A 16,177-nucleotide genomic window follows, 5' to 3' on the forward strand; every position below is an offset into this window, starting at 1 on the left:
TTCTCCATTATTTATTTTAAATTATTGTGAAATCTTTGTAAATTTAATCTTTTTGTCATATCTATATCTATATATAAATATACATCACCGATATTGCCTGGATCATATTTATGCGAGAGTTCTATTGTAAGTTCTAGCTTTTCTCGATCTTGCAGAGAAAAATGTAAAGTGTAAAAGTAATTGTCAAGTTAAGTTTTTCTCTGGAAATTTACTGTATGCTTTATTATATAGTGAGTTGATGGGATTCGTATTTCAAACGTAAAATGTTATTTTCTCGTTAAAACTAAATTGGCGAAAACTGAATAAAACTACCATGTGAAACATGTAATTAAATACATGAAGTTTTGTCACGAACAATTTATCGTCAAAGTATTTTCTTTCATTTCTTCTCTTTTTTTTAGCATTTAATTAATCAATAAAACATGCTACACTTAAGCCATGTTCAATAACATTATCATCGTTGTTGAAGAATAATAAAATTTAATAAAAAACCTTATAAAACTTAATAGCATATATATTTTATTTTGCTACGTATAAATTTAAATAATATATTTGATTTTGCTATGCAAATAATTTATAAAATGTAAATTTTATGGTTAAATTACGCATTTTCAAAATTTATTAAGAATTATTCATTAATATTTTTTGGTTTATTACATTTGTCTGTTATTACAATAAGATCTATACACTATAGATCGCATATTATTAATCATAAAATACATGTATTCGCTTATTACGTATTATTATATAGTATTATATACATAATAATTATATTATTATATAGTATTATATACATAATAATGTATAGCGATAAATTGGAAGTTACGCTTTATGTAATATAATGCTACTATGTATGTTCAATATGTAAGAAATATTTGTATCTAAATTACAATTTGCATCAGCAATTTACACTTTCACTACATGCAATTGTAGCATGAAATTACGACAATTTGTACGATTTCATATTGTATTACATGTAAAACAGCTATTATGCAAAGTACATGGTATATAGTTACGTATAAGCTATAATACTATATAATAGGTATAAAGCTATTATGTATACATTGTATGTATAATGAAAAATTTTGAAAAAATATACATTGAAACGGAAATGTGTTCTTCAAAGAATATATTCTATTGATATGATCTGTTATATTGTAAGAATGATATGTGAAGTGTGAAAAACATGAAGGCGTAGAATTGGAAAAATGTACGACAAAATTTTTTATAATTTGTGAGTAAATATTAAAAGAAATAATATTAAAACAATAAAAGGTATCGTAGTAGAATTGTATTTGTAAAATAGCAAAAAAAAAAATAATTTACTTAATAAATAATATATTCCAAATTTTTTCTTAAATAGTATTTGACAGTAATAAATAAAAATATTTACGGTTCTCATGAAACAAAACTCTAAAATAAAAAAAACTTTGTTAAGCAAGAGATGATAACGGATTAACAGTCATTTTCGGTAATTCGCAAGAATCTGAAGAAGAATATCAAGTAACTATGTGTCGTTTGTTGCAGGTACATGGCTATTATGCACCCTCTTAAACATCATATGTCTCGCAAGAGAACGGTGATTACTTTAATTTTAATCTGGAGCATTTCATCTGCACTAGCAATTCCGTGCCTTTTATATTCTACAACGTCATCACGCAGGTAAGTTAAATTAATAATTAAAACTTTTATTACAGTAACATCAGTATGTAATGTGATGTATTTTTATCATGTTTCTTTTTTATTATAGTATAACTTCTTTAATATAAATTTTTATTTAAAGCAGTTGAAAATGAAAATAGGATAAAAGTGTAATAGATAAAATATTTTTCATATATAAATAGTGACATATTTGAAATGATTTATTCCAATTCTACGCCTTCATGTTTTTCACACTTCACATATCATTCTTACAATATAACAGATCATATCAATAGAATATATTCTTTGAAGAACACATTTCCGTTTCAAGCACGTTCAATGATAGTGAATGCGTCACTTTGCAAATGTAAAATTCTAGTCACGTCTACAAGGATACATTGCATACCATGGAATATGCCAAATCACTCACATAAAGCAATTTTGAAAAAATAAACATAAAAAATGTATGTAAAGTAACATTTTATTTCAAAAATAAAATATATAGGAGGCTTATACAAGCAATAGGATAGATTCATTTATCAATAAAGTGGTATTTATTTTGTCAAAATTTATATATACGCATACGCGTTTCAACATTTACTGATCTCTTCTCTTCAATTATATTAAAAAGTAAAGGTTTTTTTCGTATTTGTATACATTTAATTTTACACTCTTTAATTCAACAATGTCGATAAACAACGGAGACTAAATTTATACATGATCAATTTTATTAAATTCGCTAATTATGTTGTATGAGGTACAGTTTTCAAATCATTGACTGCAACATATGTATCCATTGAGTAATTTCTGGCAATGAACAATAATAATGAGAATATTGTCACAAGAGACAAACGTATATTTTATGCACAAAATAAAATAGGAACTTCCTTCTACTACATAAATAACGAATTTAAAGAAATTGATCATGTATAGATTTAATCTCTGTTATTAGTCAACATTGAAGAATATAAAATCAAATGTGTACAGATGCGAAAAATTTTACTTTTTAATATGTCTAAAAAAACCAGTTAAATGTTAAAACGTGTATCTGTACATTTTGACAAAATAAATCACTTCACTAATCAATCAATCTACCCTTATGCCACTGCTCATACAGGCTTTTAGATTTTATTTTTAACAAAACGTGCGTGCAGGCAAACTATATTAAGATTATTTTTAACATTTTATTTATTTTGAATTTATTTCTTTGGTATATTGATTGTATATTTTTTATTTTTTATTTTTAATTTACTTCATGTAAATGAAAGATTACCTATATACATATATATATATAGATAAACAATTTTTGATACTAAATTTTAATATTAATAAATTTTCTTACAGCAAAAAATACAACTTTCTTGAGCACTATAAGAAAATAAAAAAATGTATTTTGCATTTAATCATAAAATTATTTTAATATATTGTCTTATTCTCAGAACCTTACTCTTTGCACAAAAGCATGTCAGATCGAAACTTCTTATTTTATTATTGTAATATATTTTTCTTTAATAAACGTGTTTCGTGGAAAAAAAGCTCATAATCTGACTCGCAAGATACATTTATGTAATTTTATATATAATTTCAAAGCTATACTTGTATTGTATGTTAGAAATCGAGAAAAAATATTCAAGAAAATGTGCTTAATGAAAAATATCTTTTACTTTACGATATAAAAATGTAGCTTTTAAATATGTTATCAAAATGTTGACTTTTTAGTTTACAATGGTCCTTTTCTCCAGCAATTTAATAATTACAATGCCTTAGTTCGTGACTTGTACGTATCTCGCCATATAATATTATTCGCATCGATATTTTTATAAGTATTTTTAGACTTGCTAAGATTTGATTTTTATAAGCCGTTTCATGTAAATTTATGCATTGTACACTCTTTTATATATTTGTACATATTACATTAAATGTTTATAATACGTCACATTATAAGCTAATAAGTTAAATATTATTTAAATAAAGATAACGTTAATAAGAAAAAGTAACAACTTTAAAAGATAGAGAAAAAAGAGAGTTTTTAATAATAATAAAAAAATATTTCTTATTTTTTTAAAGTTGAATGTGTTCTAAAATTAAAACAATGTTTTAAGTTTTTTATCATTCTAAGTAAACAGAAAAACCAATTAAATAGAAAAACCAATTATTTTCTTGGTTATAAATTTTTCTTCTTGCTTCTATTTATATTTGCAGTTTATAGTGATTATTTTATAAAAATTTTAGAAAAATTTCTTAAAAATTTTGCTTTTAAGAATATAATTTTCAAATAGAAAAACCGTGTAACCGAAACACATAACTATTTTAAAAATCTTCTTATCCTAAGCATATTATATTTGCTTCACTGTGTATTCTAAAGCTGATCCTATCCTTTAAAGCTGACCGCATGCTTCGAAAGCCGTTCGCACATTTTTAGTCTCAGTTACAATTTTTTCTATAATAAATAGCTTTTTATGAATTTTAACGAGTTAAAAAGCTTTTGTAATAGAAAATAAATTATGCAAGCATTATATTGCAAACTACGCTAAATCTCAATTAAGACCCGCGTATTATTATATGTTCTTATGTTAGTGCAAAATAAACAGTGATATTTTTAAGTTATATTTTATAAAAATTACATAATACTTGATGTATTTATTATTATTAAATTTTATTAAATTTTTTTTTGTAGTAAATAAGACTACAAAAAATAAATATTCTTTAGCAATTTCAAAATTTACTTTACATAGCTACATTCAATATTTCATTTGAATAGCTTTCACATTCACATTATTTCCTTTTTTGTATTTATCTCGCTAAACGTTCTTCTCAATTTTATTACCCTACTATAAAAGAATATAAAAAAACTTTCAATCTTTAGTGATTGATATTCAAAAATGCAGAAAGCATATGTACTTTAATAATAGATTATACATTTTTGAAAGGGTTTCTTTATTGCTCCTGAATAATACATATTGTTACGTTAACCGCTATTCATATTTATTTCGATTTGCTTAGGGAAACTAATGTATAGTCAATTGCAGATATTCTCATGGAACAACCAGAATTTCGTGTTATCTCTTATGGCCTGACGGAGATTATTTACATAGTAAGACAGAATATTGGTAAGTAGTAAGTTCTATTCTATTAATTTTTTATGTCAAACGTATCAAATCTTGGAGTAATGGAACTTTATATAAATATATATATATATATATATATATATATACACATATACATGTCGCTTGCGTATATAAAAGAAATTGGAACTTTTAAACATTCTACGATAGGAAAAAAGCGCACATACAATCGCGTGCAGAAAGAAATTCCTGTAAACTATGTTCGCAACCGCGATTCATTACAAATGCAAAAGAGATTGAATCAATGATTATCTTAAGAAGGTGGGATGGGAGATCAGTATATGTCTGCTACCAACATATCACTGGGGAATGATAAGAGTTCGACCTAATTAGAGCGGTTGCATCTGATCCATTGTTTACGTTAATTGGAAGATATTGCGTTATTAATCATTAGAGAATTAAGCTTTACTGCTTACTAACTCACTTTTAGCCAGAAAGAGATCTAAAAATGACAAAATATTATTAATTAACACAAATAAGCACATGGATGAAAAAATTTTATTATTTTACAATTTGTTTCTCCTAATTTAAGAATTTAATAGAATTATACTTTATAGTTTAATAACATAGGTTACACAATTTAAAAAAGTTACTATAAAAAAAAAGAAATTTCATTAAATTAAATTTCTAGAATAAAATCGCTCTTAAGTATAAAGTTTAGAAGAGTGAATACAATACAAATGCTATCCATGCAATATATAATAATATAAAAATTTAAATTTTTTTCTGAATGTAAATTTAAACTAAAAGAGAGAGAGAGAGAGAGAGAGAGAGAGAGAGAGAGAGAGAGAGAGAGAGAGAGAGAGAAAGAGAGAGAGAGGGAATTAAAGATTGAAAGAATTAAGCTATTTTTAAGATAAACATCATTGATACCTTTGTTTTGTTTTTGAAATTAACAATAAGTAAAATCGATTTAAAGTCTACGTTATATCTGGCAAAAAGAGAAAAGCTGAAAGAAAAAATAAACTGATATAGAGTATAAAAAATCAATACTGAATATGATTCCGGCTTTTCTTGTCAGTGTAAATAATATAAGATCAATTTCAAAAATAAAATAAATTCAGATTTTTTTTTTCACAAAAGAAAATATTAAGTATTATTAGAAATATTGCATAAAAAAACAAAAAATATTCAATATAGGAAAAATATATGACTGCATAATCTATATAATCTATTTATATCTAAATATAAATATAGATTTATTTTTTATTTATTACTTATTTATCATTTGCATACTTATAGCTTCTTTTCTCTCAATAAGTTTACAAAATTTTGATTAAAAAATTTAATGATTAAGTTTTCAAATTTTCAAAATTAAAAAGTTACAAAGAACAATGATTATACTCAAATGTTTTATTAAAAAATGTTAATTTTTAATTATACATTGTTATGAATTTTAATTTTACCTTATTCAGAGAAATAGCTCACATCCATCATCTGAGCAAAACTATATAGATATATGTATCTCCAAAGTTTTCATTTATTGGATAGCTTGTAAACTTAAAGCCGTTAGTGCAATATACACACTATTCTCTTACGAAGAACATAGTTGAACTTTACGTTAGAGAATACTACTGTTTCTTACATATCTACGAAATGTTTCCAAGTTAAGTTTATTTAGCAACAATTCCGCTGGATGTAACATATAATAGGTTAATTTAAAACACTTTAGCAGGAAGTGGCAGAGTTCTATACATGTCAACATGATATCCAAGTTCTGTGCACAGTTTCTATCTATGTCAAGTCCCAAATAATCCTACAGAATCTCTTGTGTGCAATTTAAATAATCAAACAATCATGATTTTCGCGTATACTCTCGGGATTGAAATTTTAATCGAAAGTGTTTACAAGCATAAAGTCGAAATTATACTGTCACATTACAATTGTTGAAATATTTCGAGCAAATAATAAAACTAATGATTAAAGTAAAAAATTCGATTTTTTTGTATAATTAATATGTTTATCTGTGAATCATAGAATATTTTGCACAATAAATTTGCAATAAATTTTGCACTGTAATTTGCAAATAATAAATTGAAATTAAATCTGCAAAATAAATTTTATATTTTTATATTTTCTATTATCCCATTTTATATATAACTTTCTTTTTTCTATCTTAACTCTCTCTCTCTCTCTCTCTCTCTCTCTCTCTCTCTCTCTCTCTCTAATAAATAATTTAATTGTTTAAAATAATTAAATTGATTTTTTGTGCATAAATTCTGAATTATCATGGCAATAACTGAATTAATCACGACGTTTTAATTTTCCATCTAAATTTTTTGTATATATTTTTAAATATATAATACATATTAATCTAGAAGATTATTTCATATTACTGCTACGTTGCACTTAATCATATCTCAAGTAACAAAAACAGATTTCCTGCATTTTTCTTGAATAGTCTGCGTTGCTAGCCACATGTATCTTATAAAATGAGTTACGGTTTTAATAAAATTTGATATAATAACAGTGTGGATTCGTTATGATTATACATAAATTATTTATTCTACAGCTATAATCTTCTATTCCTCACTGTAACGTACCTGGTTCCTATGACAGTGATGGCTATCTGTTACGCGTGCATGGGACGAAAATTATGGGGTTCAAAATCTATCGGCGAACTTACACATTATCAAAAAGAGTCAATGAAATCTAAACGTAAGGTATGGTATTGATTCTTCTCATATTACTATTTAAGCATATATATATATATATATATATATAACATTATAACATTCCAGTTGATGTAAACAATGTGGAAAATGTATCGAAATGTGTTGACTATCATCCTGTGAAATTTAAACATAAATATTTTCTTGCATATTGCATTCTGATAGTTTTCTGCTTTCAAAAAAAATTTGAAACAACAAGAGATACGTCAAAAAGTTTGGGAAATAATCACAAATAAAATATAAAACAAAAATTAAATAAATATGGAAAATTTTCGCGTTTAAAGTACTGATAATTTCTAAATGTACTTTTATAAACTAGGTCACCATCGCATTACTGCTATGAGACAGTTTACAATTTTATTTACGTAAATTTGCATACAAATCAAAAGTTTTTACAATTATTGTGTTATGTTTTTCCATTTAAAAATGTATATTTTTTATTATATAAATCAATTATTCTCTTCTGTAGTTTATATTAAACTTTAAATTGTCATTGACAATATCAAATTAATAACTTACAAACGCAAGACGAGTGTTGAAGCTGTAAACTTTAGGACAATGGGTTTCTATTAAGCTATCCTTAATACCATTGCTCAACGGTGCATATTACAATGGACATGTTGAATATAAGTTTCAGAATTAGATGCAACTATAAGTGATTGTTACAAACATTGTCTTCTTACAATCGCAAAAATGTAACGGCAAAATGTAGCAGCAAAAATATTTGCCGAACTTTATTTGAAACTCGATAATAATGTATCCAATATGTATATAACAAGAAAGGAATGACCTAATCAATAAATTTCGTGTCTCTTATAAAGAGTAAAATATAATTTTAAAAATTTTAAATATTTTTAAAAATATTGTTAATTTATAAAAAAATGTATTAAAAGATTCTTTTAATATTATTTTGAATGTTGCAGGTTGTAAAAATGTTTATTATTGTGGTGACAATATTTGCAGTCTGCTGGTTGCCGTACCAAGGATTCTTTATTTTTGTATATCATTATCGTCATTTCGCAGAAAACAGTTATATACAACACGTATATTTAGGTTTCTATTGGCTCGCCATGTCCAACTCTATGGTCAACCCCATTATATATTATTGGATGAATAACAGGTATTATATTGTTTTTTATAATATAAACAATATTCAACAATTTTGAAAAAAATCCAATAATCTTTTTTTTTAAAAGAAAAAATTTTACACGTACATTAATTTTACATTTATTTTATAGAACACATTAAAATATATCTGATATTGTTTTGAAATAGAATTAATGATAAAATAAATATAATATGATAATTAGACTTTATGTAAGTTTAATATAAATATTTGATTACATGTATATAATATTTCTGTAACACAACTAAATGGAATAAACTTGAAAATGTAGAAACAATTTATTATCTTAAAAGCATAATTTGACAAAAATATTAAGATTAATATCACCAAGAATAAGTTTGCAATAGATTGACACGACCAAAATAAGATTAACAGCACAACGTATAAAATAAAGGTATATATTGGAAGATACGGATTAAATTGATTGAATCCAAGTCTTATATCTTATAGTACATAAGAGGATTTACGTAAATCCTAGTAACATCAAATCAAACATAATACTTTGAAAAATTAGACGATTCTTAGAAGTACATAAAGCAGTTTACGACAATTTAAAGGGATGAAAGCAAAACTCAGGATTAACGCGTTGCCAAAAATATAATTTCTCATCTTGAAACTTTCGAGAATCGGCAACTTCTGCATAAAATTGTATGATTCCACTCATTCCATTTCAATATAATTAGTATTGCTTTGAAGTAAGTATAAATTATACATTAATCAGTTTTCTAAAAAAATATATTTAATAATAATCACACTTTTCTAAAAGTAGTAAGAAGTTAAAAAATCTTTCATAAAAATATAATTATCTCTATATTAGAGACGATTAATACGATTATATAAGCTTAATAACATTTTTGAACATTATGAGTCGTTCGGCGGTTTCATGACCGCATCATTTTAATTAACAACGCGAATAACATTGATCCTTCGGTTAACCACAGAGCTTCCATTTACATTCTAATTATACATTTCCTTACATTCGCCTTTATAAATTTAGAATAGAATTTATTTTATCAGTGATTCATCCGTTAAACTTCTTCACTTTGAAAACTGATCGCGTTTGATCTGACAAACGTAATATGATCATCAGCTTCTCTTTTGTTACGCTTCGAAGAAATCTTGTTATTAAATCTTCCTATATTATTTACACTCTTAGACGATTCTATTAGTATCGAAACTTCCAGCAATCTTCTGCAAGTTAATTGTCCGATATTTGTTCGTATTATATCCGATTTGATCAAATGTAATTGTGAACATTCAAAAGAGAAATGAGTAAAAAAAATAATTTTTATAATTTATTTTCTCTGTATTATTTTTCGAAAAAAAGATATATACTGCTTGAGCGAAGTCTGAGTACATTCTGTGTTTAAAAAAAATTGAGCTATTTTCAAACCGCTGTAACTCGGCGAAAATCATCATTGACAAAAAATTATGAAAGCATTTTGAAGCTTGAAATTTTTGTAAAACTATCGACAGAACGTTAAGGTTGAAACTTCAATATTCAAAGTGATTTTTTTAATTTTTTGCCTACGATAATTTTTCGCCTTGCAGCGATGTAATAACCTAATTTATTTTTAAATACAGGATGTACTTAGACTTTTGTCAAACACAATATATAATGTAAAATATAATTAAAAGCATTTTAGTATGATAACATACAGTAATAAAAAACAGAAAGAGTCTGTATATACATTTGTTAATGGGATTATTAAGAAAACGTAAAATTTATAAACATGTTATTAAAAAATATTTTTTAGCAAAATTGAAAACAATTTTTATAAGAAATAAAAAGATTAATTAGCAGTATCGCAACATTTTTACTAAAAATCTCATTTAGCACAATTAAATTTATACTAAATTTATATTAAAAAATAAAGTTTAATTAAAATTTTAAAGTTTTGTTATTTTTAGAAATAATAACTAAATTATTATATTAATGATAGATTTATCTTAACAATTTTGAATCATGTTCTATTAAATTGTGCGCAAAAATTCATTACAATTTTGAATCTCACTATTTCATGTTGCAACGATAAATTGATGAAATTTGTAGTTGAAACCTTCTATGAAAGCACTGTAATATTTGCATTCTCTCCACCATTGTCTATTCAACAACTACTGCATACTCACAATAAAGTGTGTGAATTCAATTATCATTTTATTAAAATAATATCACGCTATAACAATCACAACAATCACAACTGGATATCATTGGTGTTGGCGTCATAAAATATTTACATGATAAAATGCGGTAACTACATGTTTTTTGATCTTTTATTGTTCTATTGCGGTTAATTCAATTATTTACAATCTCTCTGTCAGATTTTATATAATAAACGTACAAATTTATAAACGTTCTAGATAACAATATGTTTGATAAAGTAGTATTTAAAAATTGAAAGACAAAGAAATAAAATGTGCTTATTTACCAAAGAGAGCGTACGCTAATTATCTACAATATTTTTAGATATAAATTCATTTTTTCATTAATAGACTTTATATATGTTATATTTTATATTTAATAAAAAAATTTTAATTTTTTTTTAAATTAATAATATGTATGTGTTGTAATAACATCTTTTTTACACAGCAAATAATTAATCTAGTAAAACTCAAATGAGAAATTAATTATAATAATTATATAAAATTTATATAATATTTATATAAATAACAGCAAAATTATAACAATATGCGTATAATACAGTTTTATAAGATAAATTTATTCTATTCTTAATTAATTTTACATAATAAAAAATATAATTAATAATTTAATATAACAAACATAATAAATATAAAAATATATTTTCGTATTTTTGACGTTTACTTTATCTAGATATCATATAATATGAATATATATGTGTATATAATATATATGTGTATAAGTTTTTGCAAAAATTTATTACTGCTAATTTTGTAATATTTACTCAATCGAAAATAAAGCTTTAATTTCATGCTTTTCGAATAATAAGGACATTAAATGATTAACATACGTACCATGTAACAGTTTTATATGAATATGATAGCTTTTTAGATATGATCTTTGATCATATTTTTTATTTGAATTATACAATAAAGATGTATTTGCATATTCATAATATTCGCTTATTTTAGAAAATAAAGAAGCGGAATTTTAGATAGATACATGATACATATATAAATTTTACATATATATAATCTCTATAGAGATTCGGAATCATGTCTATATTTTATTTATAGGAGAAATATAGAAAATTTTTTTATATATTTCTCTGAGAAGTATTACAAATAACCTATGGTCAGCATTAAAGTAAGAAGATTCATAAAGATTGTTTATTAGGATTGTTTGTACTTGTGAGAATCACACAATGTGTTCTACATCAATCAATATGTTTTACAACTTATTACAACCCTATAATATAATATAAAATATATATGTTTTACAAATCTATATATTTTACATTATATTATCTATACATTATATCACAATAATTCAAATTATAAAAATTATTTATAATCAAGAAAAAACATTAAGAAACTGATTTTAAAGCTAACGTTGAGAATTTAAACTTGTATGCATATGTCTGTAATACATCTCAATATACATTTATAAAAAAATATTAATATTTACTATAAATAGGATATTAGTAATATAAAAGTATTTAACAAAATAATATATTTATATAAATATATATTTATTTATTAAAAATAGGAAACAAACATAAAAAATATAAAATTATGTTACAGATAAATGCATGTATTATATGTATGTATAATACTCATTGTCAGCTAAAGTTTTAGTCGGTAACCTTTACTTACAGATATGTAATATAAATATAAAAGTAATAAATTATTATAATAGTTTGAACTAATTAAGGAACATAATCTGCTTAATTGTATTTTAGTCATATGCATATAATAACATGTAACCAAATTATTTTATATAAACAAACCTTTGAGTTTAATGAATTGCAATTTAATTAATTAGATAAGCAGAGGATTAATTATACATATATTCCTGCAGCCACATGAGTTATAGAATGTAATAATTGTTTCAGGTTTCGAGTTTACTTTGATCTAGTAATCTGCAAATGTTGCTGCGTAATGGATCGGGCAAATGTGCAGCGTCGTGAAACGCAAGAATTGACAGGATTTCAACGCTCAGAATTGGTACCATGCAATTCAGGTAATTACCTATCATTTCAATTTGATTGTAAATGACGTTCGATCGATTTTCTTTTCGTTTTATATTCTCCATTTAAGAATATGCATAATATAAGGGCGGCCGGATAATAAAGGTATAAGCATTGTAATTATACGTGTGATCTGTATGGACAACTTCAAAGTTGCGGACATATATTTTGTTACATGGGAGAGAGAACTATATAATACAGAACTATATATATGTAATAAACAGCAGAACAGCACATCTTTCAAATTCAAAGATTGCTCCACCGGGCATTTCATTTTGTTTGCCAAACTCTGATCAGTGGATGGGAGATAACAACGTTTGCACGGCTACTAGTCTTCTTCCTCAATAACAATACATGCCCATGAATAGCCTAGTACAGATCACATACACGTGTAATCAACGCTTATATCTTATTCTATCGGACCGTTTACGGTATGTTTGGAGATTCGATGTAGACTATGTTCGAAATTCACTGCCAGTACTGGAAATCTAAAGTTCACATTGTGTAATTAGATTTTCAGTATCGGTAGTAAATTTTGGAACGTAATTATAGTTTATCCTGCTGCTTCGAACAAAATACAATCATAATTTTATAATATACACATGAAAGGAAAAGACACTTTTGCGATATTATTTTAAAAACTTTATCCAAAACTTTTATATTTGCGCTTACTTTTCCTTTCAATAAAATATATATTATTTCACATTTTTTTATCCCTTTTATGTTACATCTGTTCCATAGAAAAATGTTAAAGCTAAATTATTCCATTGTCAATGCTGTATTGCTACTAACGAATCGAAGTGACAGTGTCAAATCGCAGAATCATATCGTTTGAAGCGTTAGACAGGCAGTATCGACGCATCCAATATCTCGTTCAAAGGATCGGATATTGTGATGCAGATATTGCACAGTTGTGAATCGATGAATTTTATTTTCAAAGATAGGATGATTTTATACACGAAAAAAATAGACAGTTTTCATTTTGCACTTCTTATATGTAAGTTCTTTACTAGACAGCACCGTCGACATGAATTTATCAATGCTCACGAAACTTGATATGTAAAATGGTTAAGATATCAAAACGATATCTTTTATCCATGTTCACTCGCCTTTGAAGATATGACACTTTAAAGCCAAAAGGACATTTTTTTTTATTTTTGTATAATCTTTAAAGTATAATGGAAAAAGCAATGTATATCTGTGTTGTAAAATAAAATAATTAAAATGTTTTAACAGCCTTTGAAAACATATAATTATATAACTTTCTTTTTAATTTTAATTACACAATTTGATAGCAATAAAATAGTGTTTAATTTATAAGTTAGATATCATTTTTTAACTATAATAAACTCATAAATCATACACCACAAAGCAATACATTTTGTGGCTTTAAAATTCGATGTCGCGTATTTCAATAACAATTAAGAGATCTCATTTATTTCAAGAGCAAATAAAATATATCATGTTTGCACACATACATACATATATTCTAAGTCATCATAAATATTAAGTTATAAAATTAATAAATTTGTCAGTACAAATAAAATATATAAATAATAATAAATGTTTATGGATTTATGTTTTATGTTTAGAAGTTATCTTTTATGCTTTTTTTATGCTTTAAAAATATCTTTATATTTTTTTAATATATATTAAATTATATATATATATATATATGTATATATTTTTTTTAAATCAGATCAAAAACGCATTTACTATAATTTATTCATATGAATCCCTTTTCATCCTTATACGTAAAGTATTCTCATTGTATAGCATAGATTCTTTTTTATATAACATACCTGCGTTTAAGTATTTCATATATTTTATTTAACATACAATACGCCAAGTATACATTGAAAAATGTTATTGTAAGGTAATATTTTTATATTAACTATTTTCAAAATAACATTCTCTACAATATCTCTAGTTCAAACAGATATTTAATTTAGCATCGTTCTTACAAAATCCTTTTTGCATAGATTATACAAAGCACTCAACAATATATTCAGCTATTGAAAGAAACGTATCAATTTAGTTTCATAATGCAATCTCCAAATATCTCATTTGTATTGATATAAATTTATATAAAAACATTATATAAACAAATATATAATATATTTTTTAAATATATAATATATAATATATAATTAAATGTATGTATATATATATATATATATATATATATATATATTTAATTATATATTAAAAAAAAATATATATTTTTTTAATCAAAGATATTAGAGACTAGAAATTATAAATGATTTTTTAAAAATATTTTATGTTTTTATAAGCTAAAAATAGTTTCATAGAAAAAAAGATATGAACCTATTTGTACACCAATTTGTCATGCCCGACTTCAAACATTTGCGATAGTAGTAATTTACGGCGCAGCTTAGTTGTATGATAGACAGAGAAAAGTTCCATTAAAAAATATTCTCCAGTACTGCAAAAATGTAAAAAGTTCTATTGGAAAATTCTTCTCCAGTACTGCAAAAAAGTCTACAAACATTCTTTATCAAAAAATTATATATAATTTTATTATATAATTGTACAATATAATTTTATGAAAAAATTATATATAGTTATATATAATGCATATAAGAAATGCAAATTTATAATTTATCTCTATTTTAGCTTTATATTAAATAAAAAAATAATAAATAAATTCGGACAACGTACTTAAAATCTAAATTTAAATAATACAAGTTACACAATATTCACACATATACATAATGCATAATTACATTATGAAAAAATGTGCAATCGCTGCAAATTTTGCAATACTCTAGAATATCGTATCTTAGCTAGAAGAAATAACTTTAGCAAACATCTGATTTCCTATTTGTACTTTGCTTTGTTTCCAGGTCGTTTCAAATCGACCTCCATCAGGTGGCGACAGAACATGGCAGAGAGCCAGGTACAAAAAACGTTTAAAACGAATACTCGAACAATGTGCGAGAGTCTTCAACTTAAAGAGGACGTTTCTATAATTTAAATCAAATATTAACTTAATTTTACATTACAAAAACGTCATTCGTTAGAAATAATATTCTAATATAACCATTTTTGTGCTTTACACAACAAATTTTATTAAAAACTTATACTACAGTATTTTAACTGTATTTTTACAATATTCTGGTTGCACAATTATTAAATAATATTATTGTAATAAATTAATATTATTCTATTATCAATTTTCGAAAGATATTATTTTCCTATTTGTAAATGAAATTGGAATTACAAAAAAGTTCGATGTTATTTGTAATACTTGATATACTAATATATTTATATATAAATATGCTCTTGTATATTCATGATAATCATTCATTATTCTTAAAACTATTACTATTATAATGTATGACAAGATTCTGTAAATACTATGAAATAAATATAATTTGTTCAATTATATATAAATTTAGCTGTTTTGCTTTCAAATTTTAT

General features: G+C 24.2%; 1 protein-coding gene across 1 annotated transcript in view; it reads left to right on the top strand.

Annotated features, from left to right (window-relative positions):
* Positions 1 to 15,846, top strand: part of LOC140666226 (tachykinin-like peptides receptor 86C) — a 48,379-nt gene extending 32,533 nt beyond the window's left edge. Inside the window, exons 3-8 of the mRNA XM_072893164.1 lie at positions 1,528 to 1,662; positions 4,671 to 4,751; positions 7,279 to 7,429; positions 8,362 to 8,558; positions 12,599 to 12,726; positions 15,601 to 15,846. Of these exons, the coding sequence (XP_072749265.1) occupies positions 1,528 to 1,662; positions 4,671 to 4,751; positions 7,279 to 7,429; positions 8,362 to 8,558; positions 12,599 to 12,726; positions 15,601 to 15,731 (823 nt within the window). The 3' untranslated portion in view covers positions 15,732 to 15,846. The remainder of the gene's footprint in view (positions 1 to 1,527; positions 1,663 to 4,670; positions 4,752 to 7,278; positions 7,430 to 8,361; positions 8,559 to 12,598; positions 12,727 to 15,600) is intronic.
* The last annotated feature ends 331 nt before the right edge of the window (positions 15,847 to 16,177 follow it).

This window comes from Anoplolepis gracilipes, chromosome 5, assembly GCF_047496725.1.
Source record: "Anoplolepis gracilipes chromosome 5, ASM4749672v1, whole genome shotgun sequence".
In the NCBI taxonomy this organism is placed as follows: domain Eukaryota; kingdom Metazoa; phylum Arthropoda; class Insecta; order Hymenoptera; family Formicidae; genus Anoplolepis; species Anoplolepis gracilipes.